The sequence below is a fragment of the Chrysochloris asiatica genome, unplaced genomic scaffold (genome assembly GCF_000296735.1).
Source record: "Chrysochloris asiatica unplaced genomic scaffold, ChrAsi1.0 scaffold00026, whole genome shotgun sequence".
NCBI lineage: Eukaryota > Metazoa > Chordata > Mammalia > Afrosoricida > Chrysochloridae > Chrysochloris > Chrysochloris asiatica.
In genome coordinates, this window is record NW_006408544.1 from 20,585,550 (window position 1) to 20,599,750 (window position 14,201).

Consider the following 14,201-nt stretch of genomic DNA (forward strand, 5'->3'; position numbering starts at 1 on the left):
CTTTCATTTCTGTGTATCAGAAAACATCCTAATTTCACCACTGTATTTGAGGGACAGCTTTGTAATTTATATGATTCTTGGTTGGCAATTTTTTTCAGAGTTTTGTATATGTCATCCCACTGCCTTCTTGCCTGCATGGTTTCTGCTGAGAAATCAGAGCTTAGTCTAATTGGTTCTCCTTTGTAGGTAACTTTTCATTTTTCCTGAGCTGTTCTCAGGATTCTTTCTTTTTCTTTGCTTTTGGAAAGTTTGATTATGATATATGTCTTGGTGATTTTCTTTTGAGATCTATCCTGTTTGAGGTTCAATCAGCTTCTTGTATGCTAGTCTTCTTGTCTTTCACAATATTAGAGAAACTTTCTTCCAACAACTCTAACATTTTTCTCTGTGCTTTTAATTGTCTCTTCCTGTTCTGGAATTCCAGTCACCTGTAAGTTGTTCTTCTTCATGATGTCCCACATAATTCTTTGGCTTTCTTCTAAGATTTTTTCATTCTTTTTTTCTAATTGTTCTTTCAAGGTTAGTAGTATTGAGACAGCTATCTTCAAGCTCACTAATCCAGGCTTCCATTGCTTTGAATCTGCTCCTTTGCCTTTTTTGAAATGTATTGTTCATTTCTGAAATCCTAGCATTAATCTTCTGGATTTCTAATTGCAGTTTGCATTTTTTTGTCTGTTTGTTCTTGTAGTGTTTTCTTGAATTCTTCTAAAGTTTTTTTTCTGTGTTCTCCTTGCTAACCTGGATCTTTCTGTAAATCTTTTGAAGGTAACTAAATATCATTCTTTTAAATTCTTTTTCAGTTAATTGCAATAACTTTTCTTCCTCAGAAATGCTTTATGACTCTGCATCTTAGTCATTTGTTTGATCCATTCTCTCTTATTTCCTCATGTGAGTTAAAATTGTCTGTCATCCCTGGGGCATTGTGGGGTTGTTGTATTTGTATTTAATTGATGATTGCATGCCCATGTGTTCTTAGGCTCTCACCAACTGTCTCCTGCAGGTGTAGCTAGAGAATGGAAGACTGTGCACTGTTCTCATTCGCCGTTTGTGCACCTCAGTTTAGGTGGGTTTGGCTGGTGTTAGTTGCTGTCTATTGTTGATCATGTGGTATAGGAGCTGGTATTGGCTCTTGTCCAGTGGATGGAACTTTCCCATTGCCTGTGTGAATCTACTCTGCCAGGCCACCTTCTGTTTCCAAAGGTGCTTACAAGATGGTTACGTCATGTCTGGTTGGCAAGCCACCAGTCAGTCCCCCTCTCTCACTGTCCCTGCTTAGCTTCATCTCCCAGAAAGCACTCCATCCACCTCTCTAATCTTTCCTCTGACGTTCAGGGTTCCAGGATTGCCGTCTGTGTCTGTTTCATTTGGTCTCTCATTATCTTTGTTGTAGAGGGATTGTGTAGTGCATCTGCTTAGTCTGCCTTCTTTCTGGAAGTTCTATTGCCTTGTTTTTTAATAACATTTTGTTATTATGAGATACTGTAGATTCACATGCATCCTAAGAAATCACATAAAGTCCCATGTACCGTTGCCTCAATGGTAACATCTTGCAAAGATATATAGTACAATATCAAAACCAAGATACTGACATTAATGTTGTTGTTAAGTGCCGTGGAGTTGGTTCCGACTTATAGCGACCCTGTACAGGGTTTCTGTGGCTGTAAATCTTTACAGGAGCAGAAAGCCTCATCTTTCTCCTGCAGAATAGCTGGTAGTTTTGAACTGCTGACCTTGTGGTTCACAGCCCGATTTGTAACCACTATGCTACCAGAGCTCCGTGCTGACATTAATACAACCCACCAATTCTATTTTCACCCATTTCACCTGTACTTATTTATAGGTGTGACCTCATATGGTTTTGATGAGGATTAAATGAGTTCATGTAAAACCCTTAGAACAGTACCTGGTACATAAGAGACACTGCACAAATTCAGGAAAATACTACTGCTGTTATTACTCATTTCTCTGTGTCTTAAATCAAACTCAAAGCCCTGTGTGGAGTAGACCTGAGCGATGATTATGTCAACGGGGAGCAGGAAGCCTCTGTTTTTCTGTGTCCTGGAGAATTTCCTACCCTTCAGTTGTCCTACTCCTACCCCTAACTTTCCCTCTCCTTCCCTTCATGCAGACACACTATTGCAGTAGTGGAGGTAGATGTCAGATGAGGGGATGGGAGAACTGACTAGGAGGAGTCTGTTGGTGGGGCGGATGGAGAGAAAGAGAGATAGATGAGAGAGAGATGAGAGCGGTCCCTAAGTTATGTCTCAGACAATGGGGGGCTATGCTAACCCTGCAAAGGAGAACCCAGGAAGAAGGGCAATTCTAAGGAAGATATAAACTGAGTTTCATGTTGGAGCTGAACTCATAACACAACATTCCCTAAGCACACACTCCACACCAAAACTTGTATTAGGTAGAAGGAACCCAAGGATGAACAGCTTGGTTTTTGACCTCAAGGAATCCCAAGTCTGATAGAAGAGATAGATGCAAAAGCAGATGAGGGCACTAAAAATTTCTAGGTACTGCCTCAGGGGATGCTTGGGCTCTCAGTGGCCCAAATAAGGGGCAGTCAGCTTGGGGCAGGGGAGAACTAAGCGATAATGCTAAGCAAAACTTCGATGGAGGTTGAATTTCTGATAAAGCCATGCAAGGTGAATGGGGATCAGAGTGGAGGTGTACATCCCTGCAGAAGGGCATCCTGCCAGCACAGAAGGGATAGCTTGAGTCATTAGGAAATGGTAGGCAGTTTGGGTAGAAGCTGGTTGCTAGTGATAAGAGTGTGGACTACACAGTGGGCATGGTGTGCATGAGGCCGCAGAGACAAACAAGGTCCTGATGGCAAAAGGCAGTCGGGAGCCGAATGGTATGCTCAGTTTTGCCATGTAGTGGCCTGATGGACATTCAGTGGATTCATCCAGTAAACTGTAGGGTTTTCAGATCTGAAGCTCTTAGCAGAGGTTGAGACTGGAAATAGAAACTTGGGCATTATCTGCATATTAAAAAAAAAAATCTGTTGACATTTAAATTGATTCTGACTCCTGGTGACCTCATGTAGAGTCAGTAGAACTGCCCTATAGGGTTTTCTTGGCTGTAACCTTTACAGAAGCAGATAGCCAGTGGCTTGCATTGGACAGCGCTGACCCAGACAGAAACATTTATTCATGCACTGTACTTGGATTCCTATTTCTCTGCATGTACTACTCCCCTCCCCCCATCCTCACTGGGAGACCAGTAGATCACCCTTGCCCCATGCTTGGGGCTCTCAGGGGCCCAAATAAGGGGCAGTCAGCTTGGGGCAGGGGAGCACTAAGGGCTAATGCTAAACAAAACTTACCTGTCTGCTCTCTCAGCTCCTCCAGATGGAGCAGGTGCGGCGGATCCCTGAGGAGTACTCTCTGGGGCGGATGGCAGAAGGCCTGAGCCACCGAGACCCGATCATGAAGGTGCTATCTATCCGAGGCCTGGTCATCCTGGCCCGCAGGACTGAGAAGGTGAGCCTGATCCAGCCAGGTATTCCATCCGGAGGCTGGAGGAAGTTTAGTCTTAGTCTCTCAGATACTTATAGTCAGGTCAGAACCCCATCCTCTGTCCCAGCCTCAATTGTCCTATCTATAAAATGGATGTGGTAGTCTTAGTTGCTGTTGAGTTGGTTCTGACTCATGGAGACCCCATGTGTGCAGAGGAGAACTATGCTCCATAGTGTTTCCAAGACTGTGACCTTTCAGAAGCAGATTTCCAGGCCTTCTGAGGCACTTCCGCATGGGTTCAAACTGCCAACCTTCTGGTTAGTAGTCCAGCACTTAGGCATTTCTGCCACCCAAGAACTATAATAATAGGCTTTACTTTTTTGAGTGAAATAATTTCTAATGCAAGTTTTTCACAGATTTTTCTAGTCATGTAAATAGCAGAGGCAGGATGAGGGGCAAAAGTGAACTCACAGTGACCCTATAGGTCAGAGTAGAGATGCTCCACAGAGTTTCCAAGGCTATAAACCTTTATGGGAGCAGATAACTTCATATCTGTGCAGCCCCAAACTTGGCCCACTGTGCCACCAGAGCTCCTATGAGGGGCAGAGGGTAGCAGTCATTATTCCCATTTTATACATCAGAAAATGAAGGTCCAGATTGTTGGTGCATCACTAGCATTTTAAAAATAGCTCTGTTTGTCTCTACCAGGAACAGTTGTAGCTCTTGATGTAGCCAGGATGAAGGGGCAGGCCACAGACTCAGAAAGATCACTAACAATTAGGCCCCTATCTACCTAGTGCTAAGGAAGGAAGCAGACAGCACAGAGCGTCAGGCATCCAAGTCAGGAAGGAGTCAGTGAGGCCAGGGAGGACTTCAGTGGGAAGCAAGAGCTTGCATGATGGCATTCCAGTCAGATGGTGCTTTGTTCAGCAAGTTTATATAGTGTATCAGAGACTGGGTCTCCTATTTGTTAGCCCAGGTAGGAACCTTGATCTCAGACACTCCTGCCCCACAGACAGCCAAGGTTCAGGCCCTCCTGCCCTCCATGGTGAAGGGCCTGCAGAGTGTAGACGGGCAGTTGGTGGTGGAGGCAGCCCACAACCTCAAGACCATCTTCAAGGGGCAGGAACGGAAACTTTCTGACTGCTCGGTCTATGTGGAGATGCTGCAGGTCCTGCTGCCACACTTCAATGACGTAAGGAGTTGCTCTCCTAGTTGGGAAGGGAAGTGACAGAGGTGGTGGTCCATGGAGGACAGTTCTTTACTACCCTGGGGGCTACAATGCCTTATAGTGCCTTAGTGCTTACACTGTGGTACTTGACCAGGGCTAAATAGTTAGAACAAGGAGCATCTTCTTGCTCTAAATGGTCCAAGTCTTGTTGTAATTAGTTCTCCCAGGGCAGATCCCTTTTTCTAATTGTTTAGCCCAAAGGAGATTCCCTTTGTAATTGATTAGCCTACAGACGGTTCCTTTTTCTGATTTGCTCTCCCAGAGAAGGTCCCTTTCTCTAACTAGTCTTCTCAGAGTGAGCTCTTCATTTGCTATCAAGTCTTCCCAGAAAGAATCATTGTGATTGATCCACCTAGAGGGGGCACGCTATTTATATTGGTCCTGGAAGAGGGTGACATTTTTCATTGAGTACCAAAGTGCCTTTTAGGTTTGTATGGTCCCTGGCTAGGAAGAGCAGGGATAGTTTCAGACCTGGCTCAAGAGAAAAGGAATCTGGCACTGGATCAGCCCTACTGTGTGGCTTTGCTGTTTCGGTGCCTGGAGGACTCCTCAAAATGAGTGAAAAGAAAGTTCTGGTGCTCCAGGTAGAGGACAGAGGCCTGGTCAGCCTCCCAGAGGAGGGGCACCCCCTGAGCCTGGTCTTTTGCCCTAGTCACGAGAGGACGTGCGCGGCTCATGCATCAACCTCTATGGAAAGATGGTCCAGAAGCTGCGGTCCCCACCCACCTCGTCCATGGAGGAACAGCTGATCAGCACATTGGTGCCTCTACTGCTTGTTATGCAAGAGGGCAACACCACGGTGAGCCAGGTGAGTGTGCCATGGGCACTGGGCCCCTTTACGCCACCCCCAGTCCCCACAGACATGACTCTTTACAGAAACCAAGCCATATTGGAAACAATCCATTGGGGGGAGGCAGGCAAAAATCCACAGCTCTGGTATTCTTTTTCTATACCCTAGAAATGTGTGAAGACGCTGTTCCGCTGTTCTTGCTTCATGGGTTGGGAGTTGCCAAAAAGAGCTTACAGCCGAAAGCCCTGGGACAACCGTCAGAAGACAGTGTCCAAAATCTGCAAGTACCTTGTGAGTGCTTTCTGGGTTTACAGTGGTTGGTTACTATTATTGGGGGGTGGAGGATTCTTTACTTTTCATTCTTGTTACACAAACACCCTGCCTGACAATTTCCAGGACCACCTATAAATTGTTGGCTCCTGAACATCCTTTTCCAACTCTGGCTTCTCTCCCAATTCTAGGGTTTCCTTTTCCGTGCCTTCCCCTTGGATGAACCATGGGCACTTCAAAGTCAACATGCCTCTTCTGAACTTATGATTTTCCATTTCAGTTCTGCTCTGTCCCTCTGGATCCTCCAAGCAGAAACCTTGAATCAGCTTCAAGTCCTTCATCTCCCTTCCCCAGCCACTTTTGATCCATCCTCAAATCTTAAATATTCTCAATCTCTCTTAAATATCTTTCCCCCTCAATTCCTACTGTCTCTGTCTAAGTTCAAGCGAAGAACATCTTTCAGGTGGGCCGTGAGTCCGGTCTTCCTATGAGTCTCCCAGCCTTTAATTTAACTCAGCTTCTTTAATGCAATCCTCACATGGTACTAGAGTGATCTTGTTAAAACACTAGTCTGCCTATACTATATCATGGATTAAAGAGCTTTGTTGGCTCTCTTTTCTACAGCATTTCCAAGAGTATATTTCCTGTAAAACCAGTCCCACAGGACATACTTCCAAGCCCCACCCACTGCCACTGAGTCAATTCCAACTCATAGGGACCCTGAATCGGTTTTCCAAGGTTGTACATTTTTAGGGAAGCAAAAAGTCTCTTCTTTCTCCTGTGCAGGATATATCCCATGGGAGGGGGCGGGGGGGAAGAAGTTCTAAGGCAAATAAGTTTGTGAAGTACTATATAGTCATCTTTTTAGCATGTTAAAAGAAACCCTAGTGGTATACTGGGCTAAGCATTGGTCTTTTAACCAAAAGCTTGGTGATCCAAACTCACCAGCTGCTCCATGGGGGAAAGATGTGACAGTCTGCCTCCATCAAGATTTAAAGCCATAGGAAACCCTATAGAGCAGTTCTAATCTGTCCTATGGGGACACTGAGTTGGAATCTACTCATTGGCAATGGGTTGGTGGGTTTAGTCCATTGAAGACTCTGAGAGGTCCTGTGCTGTAGAAATGTGTCCACCATTATTTAATTCATGGTTTTCCAAACTTACTTAACCACAGTACTTGGGGGTGAACTCCTTTTGTAGAGCTCCCCTTTTAGGTCACACTTGTGAATACATTTGTGGAACACTGTCTTGCAGGAGACAGACTCTGTGCCTCAGTATGAGCTTTGGGAAACTGACATCTAGTCCCAGTCTTCCTTCCCTGTTGTCATAGGTTGGGTTCTCTAGGAAACGAACTCTAGGTCAAAGATTAGCATGCAGGAAGTTTCTTAGGGAGGATGATCCTTGGGATCAACACCTGTAGAATGGAGAAGGAAGTAGGATAGGCCAAAGGAGAAGTTGATGTAGTTTCAGTGAAGGTCTTAGTCAATCCTATGGTGAGAACCTTTCAAATTGGCACCAGGACCCAGGTCTTCACACCCTCATTCTATCTGTCATTGGATGCTGGTCACCCTGGGAAGGAGTTTTACCTTGGATAAGGTACTTCTCTTCAGCTGAGACAATTTCCATAGCTAGGGAAATACATCCTTCATATCTGAAGGGAGACCTTGGCAGGGCCTTCCAGCATCTACCAGAAGCATACACAGTAACAGATGTGATTGAGAGAAGAGCTTGGCACTACTGTTATCAATAACACTCAGAACTTGTATAGTCAAGTGTCTAGTATTATCACTGTCATTTAATTAATGGAGAAGGAAAGAGGTTTAGCACAAGTGTTTGGCCAGCTCAGTGATACTGGTTACATTCTTGTTATTGCGTTACCTTTCTCATTATCTTGACCCATCTTGCTTCACCATTAATAAATCCCAAAACAACTCCTCTGTGCTTCAGAGTTATGGTTGTCAAGTTAATTTCACAGATAATTATTTTAAAGAGGATGCTGCTCAAGGTAAACATCTTTTTTACTGTTGTTGTTCTTGTTAGGTACTGCCGAATTGGTTCTGGCTCATAGCAACCCTATGTACAACGGAACCAAACACTGCCCAGTTCTGCCCCTCCCTCACAATTGTTATATAGAGGCCATTGTGTCAGCCCACCTCACTGAGGGTCTTCTGTTTTTTTCACTAACCTTCTACTTTACCAAGAATTGTGTCCTTTTCCAGGAACTGGTCCCTCCTGACAGCATATCCAAACTATGTGAGACAAAGTCTCTCCATCCTCACTTCCAGGGAGCATTCCGGCTAGACTTCCAAGACAGATTTGATGGTTCCTCTGGCAGTCCATGGCATAGTCAACATTCCTACCCAACTCCATAATTCAAAGTTATCCCTTCTTCTTTGGTCTTCTTTATTCTTTGTCCAGCTTTTACATTTACATACATATGTTGTTGCTGTTGTTAAGTGCTGTCGAGTTGGTTCCAACTCATAGCAATCCTGTATATGGTTTCTGAGGAGTGGCTGGTGAGCTTGAACCGCCAACCTTGCAGTTCAAACAGACCTTGCAGTCCAGCACATTAACCTGAAGCACCACACCAGGGACAATTGAAAATACCATGACTTGGATCAAGCTCACCTTAGTCCTCAAAGTGATATCTATGCTCTTTAATACTTTAAAGGGATGTTTTGCAGCAGATTTGATCAATGCAATATGCCATTTGATTTCTTGACTGCTACTACCATGAGCATTCATTGTGTATCCAAGTAAAATGAAATTCTTGACAATTTCATTCTTTTCTGTTTATCATGATGTTGTCTACTGATACAGTTGTGAGGATTTTTGTTTTTTTTACATTGAGTAAAGCTTTCCATACTGAAAGCTGTCTTATTTGATCTTCATCAGTAAGTCCTCTTCACTTTCAGCAAGCAAGGTTGTGTCATCTGCATATCACAGGTAATTAATGAGCCTTCCTCTAATCCTTATGCCTGGTTCTCTTCACATAGTCCAGTTTCTCAAATTATTTGCTCAGCATACATATTAAATAAGTATGGTGAGAGGATGCAACTCTGATGTACACCTTGTCTAATTTTAAAATCCCTTGCTCTGTTCAAATGAATGCCTCTTGGTCTATGTACTGGTTCCATATGAACACAATTAAGCATTCTGGAATGTTCTTTTGTTATTTAGTTTAAAGGTGACTTCATAGGATAAGTTTAGCTCAAGGCTTAAGTGTTATTTCAGGGCAATATTATTTTAGGGTTTCCTCAATCACAATGGGTCCAGTAAGTCTGGAAACCAGATTTTTATAAGATATTAACAGTGAATTTAAAGCCATGCTGGTCATAACTTCACAGACCATTTGCTGAGTTGCAAAAACAGAGACTGGGCTTGGGACCCCCTCTTAATTCTCAGTCCCTTCTTGCATCAGACCATCAAAACTTTTCTCATTTTGGGTCAACCTCTAACATTCATTTTAAGAAGGGGTTGGCAACCTTTTCATTCATTCAGTTATTCATTTACTTAACATCTCAGTTTCTGCATTGCTGGACCCATGCTAGGTCCTGACCTGAGTGAGACTGTCTTTCTCTTGGGAAGCTGTGGGTTCAGTGAGGGAGACCAAGTATAAACAATTCCAACACAGTGTCATTGCTACCAGGACAAAGGAAGTACAATGTGCTGCAGAAATTTCAAAGAGTGATGGGAAGATCTCTGTTTGAGGGTGTGGAAAGCTTCAGGAAGGAGGTGGCTTCTAAGCTGAGCCTCAAAGGATGAGAAAATGTATCAGGTGAAGAAGAGAAGGGAGGTTACCATGAACAAGTGGTGCCATGGTGTCTGCCTATCTGGGGATAGCTGGACCATGCCTTTGGACTAGTTCATAGCATACCTAGAAGAAGGCGGCAGTGGTGGAAGATGGGGCTGGGAAGGAATGGTAGACTAGACCATGATCATGAAGATTTTACATACCAGGCCCAGGGGTGTATAGCTTGACATGCAGCGGTTGTCAACAGAAGGATGATAAGATCAGGTTTCGCTTCACCTCCTTCAACAGAATCTGTACTGATGAAACCCATCCTGATTTTCAGAATCAAACTATTTTGCTCCAAACACTGCTAGCTCACTGCTCTATCAAGAATGAACGATGGCTTTCTGTTTTCGAATGCATGTTGTTGTTAAGTGCCTTTTAGTTGGTCCTGACTCATAGTGACCTGTACAGAGTTTCTGAGGAGCTAAGTTTGAACTGTCAACCTTGCTGTTCAAACAGACCTTGTGGTTCAGTCCTTATCCTACAGCACCTGACCGGTAAGCCCTATTCCTGCCTGGCTTTTAAGCACTTTGTTAGCCACCTAAACCAGGTGGTTTATTTCCTCACTATTCAGTAACATGGCTCTTTCACTCTTACCAGACCAGTCTCCTTACCTATTGGGTCCCTCACATGCCATGTCCATACCCAGCTTTGGATGGATTTGTCTATTAAAGCTTTCTTTCCCTGGCAGTGGGGTCGGAGTGGGTGGGAGTGGATTGGAAGTGGAGACACTGAGACAGGAAGACTATTGAAGCAAGTGTTGCAATCCATTGAGAGGAATCCTGGTGTGGTGCTGTAGGGTAAGCCCAGGACTGCAACATCGGTTTGAACCACAAGGTCAGCGGTTCAAACTCAACAGTGAAAACCTTACACTGGGTTGCTATGAGTCGGAACCGACTCAACAGCACTTCACAGCAACAACAGCATTAAGAAGAGAAGAGGCTTGGCCTCTGGGAGGGTTCAGGCAGATGGTAAGAGGCAGAGATGTTTCAGAGGCAGGAGACCAGGGTCACCATTCCTAGCTTATGGAGGGCTGGGTGGATAATTTGTGCCTCTGAAGGCCCAGCACTCTTAGGTTTCTTTTTGACCCAGGTAAACACTCACCGAGACAGTACCTTCAAGTTCCTCAGCCAGAGCCTAGAGTATGCCAAGAACTCCAGGCCATCGCTCCGGAAGTCCTCAGTCATGTTCATAGGTAACCCACCCTAGCATTCATTACAAGTCCTTCCCGCTCTCTGATTTGTTTCCTCCTATGCTGTCAATCCTTCTGGCACTTGGGTGTATGCTTTCCCTTGGGTGCAAGCGTTGACCAGCAGACAGCACCATGGTGCAAATTAGGAAGTGTCAAGATCACAGCTTGTAAAGTGGACTGTAGACTGGATTCCATCTGGAATCCTTGTGCAGGCCACAGCCTTGGAAACTGTATAGCTTGGGTCCAAATCTAACAAACAGAACTGTTGCTTCCCCATGGTGTATAGCATGGGTCCAAGACTAACAAGAGCCCAGCCGAATCCTCCATTGGCTTCAATAGGAATGGCCAAGATGCTCAGTTGAAAAGGTCAAGTAGAATTTTAGCTCCATCATCCCCTCTATGTGTGACCCAACTGAGTTATTTACTCCCACTGAGCCTCAGTTTCCTCATCTGTAAAACAGGATCAAATCCTGTTTTACAGACTGAATGAGAATATATGTTAAAGGTGCCATCTGACATCTCAAAGTGTTCAATCGGTGTTTGTCACTTTAATAACCCTTCTGTTTCCCACAAATCCCAACCTTTGCTTTTTTGGGAAAGAACCAAACAGCATGTTCCCCTTGCCCAGAATCCTTTTACAGGACCCTTCTGATAGCATGTAATCACTCTTTCCAAAATAACCACATATACCCTTCACCCAGGACCAGGTGACCGTGCTGCACAGAGGCTTGGAGAGGATGATTTCCCCAGTCTCCACATCCCCTTTTAATAACAGTTTATTTTTAGTATCTTTCTCTAGTTTGTTTGCTTGTTTTTTTGTTGTTGTTGTTGTTGTTTTTGTTTTTTAAATCCATTCATCCATCTATAATTGGTTTATTTAACAAACATGTATTGATCCTCTCTACTCTAAGATCCTTGGGTGGTGTAAATGATTTGCACTCATCTGCTAACCCAGTGGTTGGAACCATCAGAGAAGCAAGGCCTGGCAATTTACTTCCATAAAGTTTACAGCTGAGAAAGGACTTACAGCAAGAGGGCAGACTAGGCAGATGAACTACATGAATCCCCTACAACAAAGATATAAGAGATCAAATGAAACAGACACAGATGAAAATCCTGGAACCCTTAACTTCAGAGGAAAGGTTAGAGAAGTGAATTGGGTGCTTTCTGGAAGGAGAACCTGAACAGGAATGGTGAGAGAGGGAGACTGAGTGATGAACGGCCAACCAGATGTGCCATGACCACCTTGATCTGTTGTAAGCTGCTTTGGTGACAGAAGGTGGCCTGGCAGAGCAGATACACACAGGCAATGAGAAAGCGCCAGTCACTGGACAAGAGCCAATACCAGCTCCTATACCACCTGATCAATGATAGACAGCAACCACACCAGCCAAATCAACCATAAGTTGAGGTGTACAAATGGTAAATGGAGAAGGGAACACACACTTCTATTGTCTAATTATACCTGTAGGAGAAAGTTGGTGAGAGCTTAAGAACACATGAACATACAATCATCAATTAAATACAAATACAACACCATCACAATGTCCCAGAGACAAGAGAAAAATTTACCTCACCTAAAGAAACAAGAGAGAATGGCTCAAAAAAATGACCAAGATGCAGAGCCAGAAAACATTTCTGAGGGAAAAAAGGTAATGGAATGTACTGAAAAAGAATTCAAAAGCTTGATATTTAAGTATCTTCAAAGGATTGAGTAGAATGATCAAGGAAAGCAAGGAAAACATAGAAAAAGTTTTAGAATTCAGGAAAACACTAAGAATAAACAGACAACATAAACACAAATTTTCAAGGAATACAAGACTTGCAATAAGAAATCCAGATGATTAATACTAAGATTTCAGAAATGGACAATACATCGAAAGGGCAAAGGAATGGATTAAAAGCATTGGAAGCCTGAATTAGTGAACTTGAACATAAATCTCTCAATAATAGTATGCTACAAGACCAATCAAGAAAACTAATGAAAAAAATCCAAAGGAAGTCTAAGAATTATGTGGGACACCATGAAGAGGAACAACTTACAGGTGGTCAGAATTCTAGAATAGGAGGAGGCAATTAAAAGCTCAAGGGAAATTGTCTCAGAGCTGTTGGAAAAACTTCCCTAGCATTATACAAGATGAGGAGATAGGCATACAAGAAGTTGAACAAACCCCAAACAGGATAAATCCCAAAAAAAAAATCACCAAGACATATTATAATTAAACTTTCCAAAACTAAAGACAAGGACAGAATCCTGAGAGCAGAAAGGAAAGCCAGTAAGACTAAGCTCTGATTTCTCAGCAGAAATCATGCAAGAAAGAAAAAGGTGGATGACATATACAAAACTGTGTAAGAAAAATATTATTAACCAAGAAAATATACCAGCAAAACTGTCCCTCAAATATGATGGTGAAATTAGAACATTTCCAGAGAAACATAAATTTAAAAGAATTTGTAATAACCAGACCAACTTTTAAAAAATACTGAAGGGTGTTCTTTGGATTGAAAACCAAGAACAGCAGACAACATACAAAAACTGAGATTAACATATATGACACTACTTGGAATTCTATCTAGATATAGAAGTATTTAAAGTAAAAGAAACCACAAGACTGAATACAGAGAACCAGAGATATCAATTTATAATGAAGTCAGCTACAAAGCAAAAATAAGGAATAGTGTAGGTACAGAAATCCCAAATGGCTAAGAAGTCAAGTAGATCTCAAGACAGACTGTTTTAAATGGAGAAAATTACCAAATAACAGGGTAATCTCAGAGACCACCACTTATCTGTCAGTTTGTCATACTATAGTGTCTTGCGTGTTGCTGTGATTCTGGAAGTTATGCCACGGGTATTTTAAATACCAGCAGGGTCAACAGTGGTGAGCAGGTTTCAGCTGAGCTTCCAGATGAAGCCAGACTAGGAAGAAGGAGAGGTATATTACTTCCGAATATTTGTTGTTGTTTTTGTTGTTAAGAGCTGTCAAGTCGGTTCCGTCTCATAGCAACCTTGTATAAGGTTTCCAGGGAGCAGCTGTTGGGTTTGAACTGCCAACCTTGTGGTTCACAGTCCAGTGTTGATCCTACAGTGCCACACCAGGAATCCTCTGATTATTTAGTCACTGAAAACCTTATGAAGAGCAGTGGAACACTGTCAACACCAGAATATTGAATATTGAATCATGATAAAGAGCATAAGAATATTGTCAGACATTGTTGTTGTTGTCAGGTGCCATCGAGTTGGAACCGACTCATAGCGACCCCATACACAGCAGAACAAAACAATGTCCGATCCTGGGCCAACCTCACTATTGCTGCCACACTTGACGCCAACAATGATGCCACCTGACTGATCCATCTCATTGGGGGTCTTCCTCTTTTTCTCTGACCCTCCACCTTACCCGGCATGACATCCTTCTCCAGCGACCGTTCTCTCCAGACAATGTGTCCAAAGT

At 43.3% G+C, this 14,201-nt stretch overlaps 1 protein-coding gene across 1 annotated transcript in view; it reads left to right on the forward strand.

Annotated features, from left to right (window-relative positions):
- The window catches only part of MROH7 (maestro heat-like repeat family member 7), a 94,573-nt gene that overhangs the window by 72,897 nt on the left and 7,475 nt on the right, over positions 1-14,201 (forward strand). The window contains exons 14-18 of the mRNA XM_006839871.1: positions 3,351-3,491; positions 4,483-4,662; positions 5,351-5,506; positions 5,657-5,779; positions 10,647-10,749. Of these exons, the coding sequence (XP_006839934.1) occupies positions 3,351-3,491; positions 4,483-4,662; positions 5,351-5,506; positions 5,657-5,779; positions 10,647-10,749 (703 nt within the window). The remainder of the gene's footprint in view (positions 1-3,350; positions 3,492-4,482; positions 4,663-5,350; positions 5,507-5,656; positions 5,780-10,646; positions 10,750-14,201) is intronic.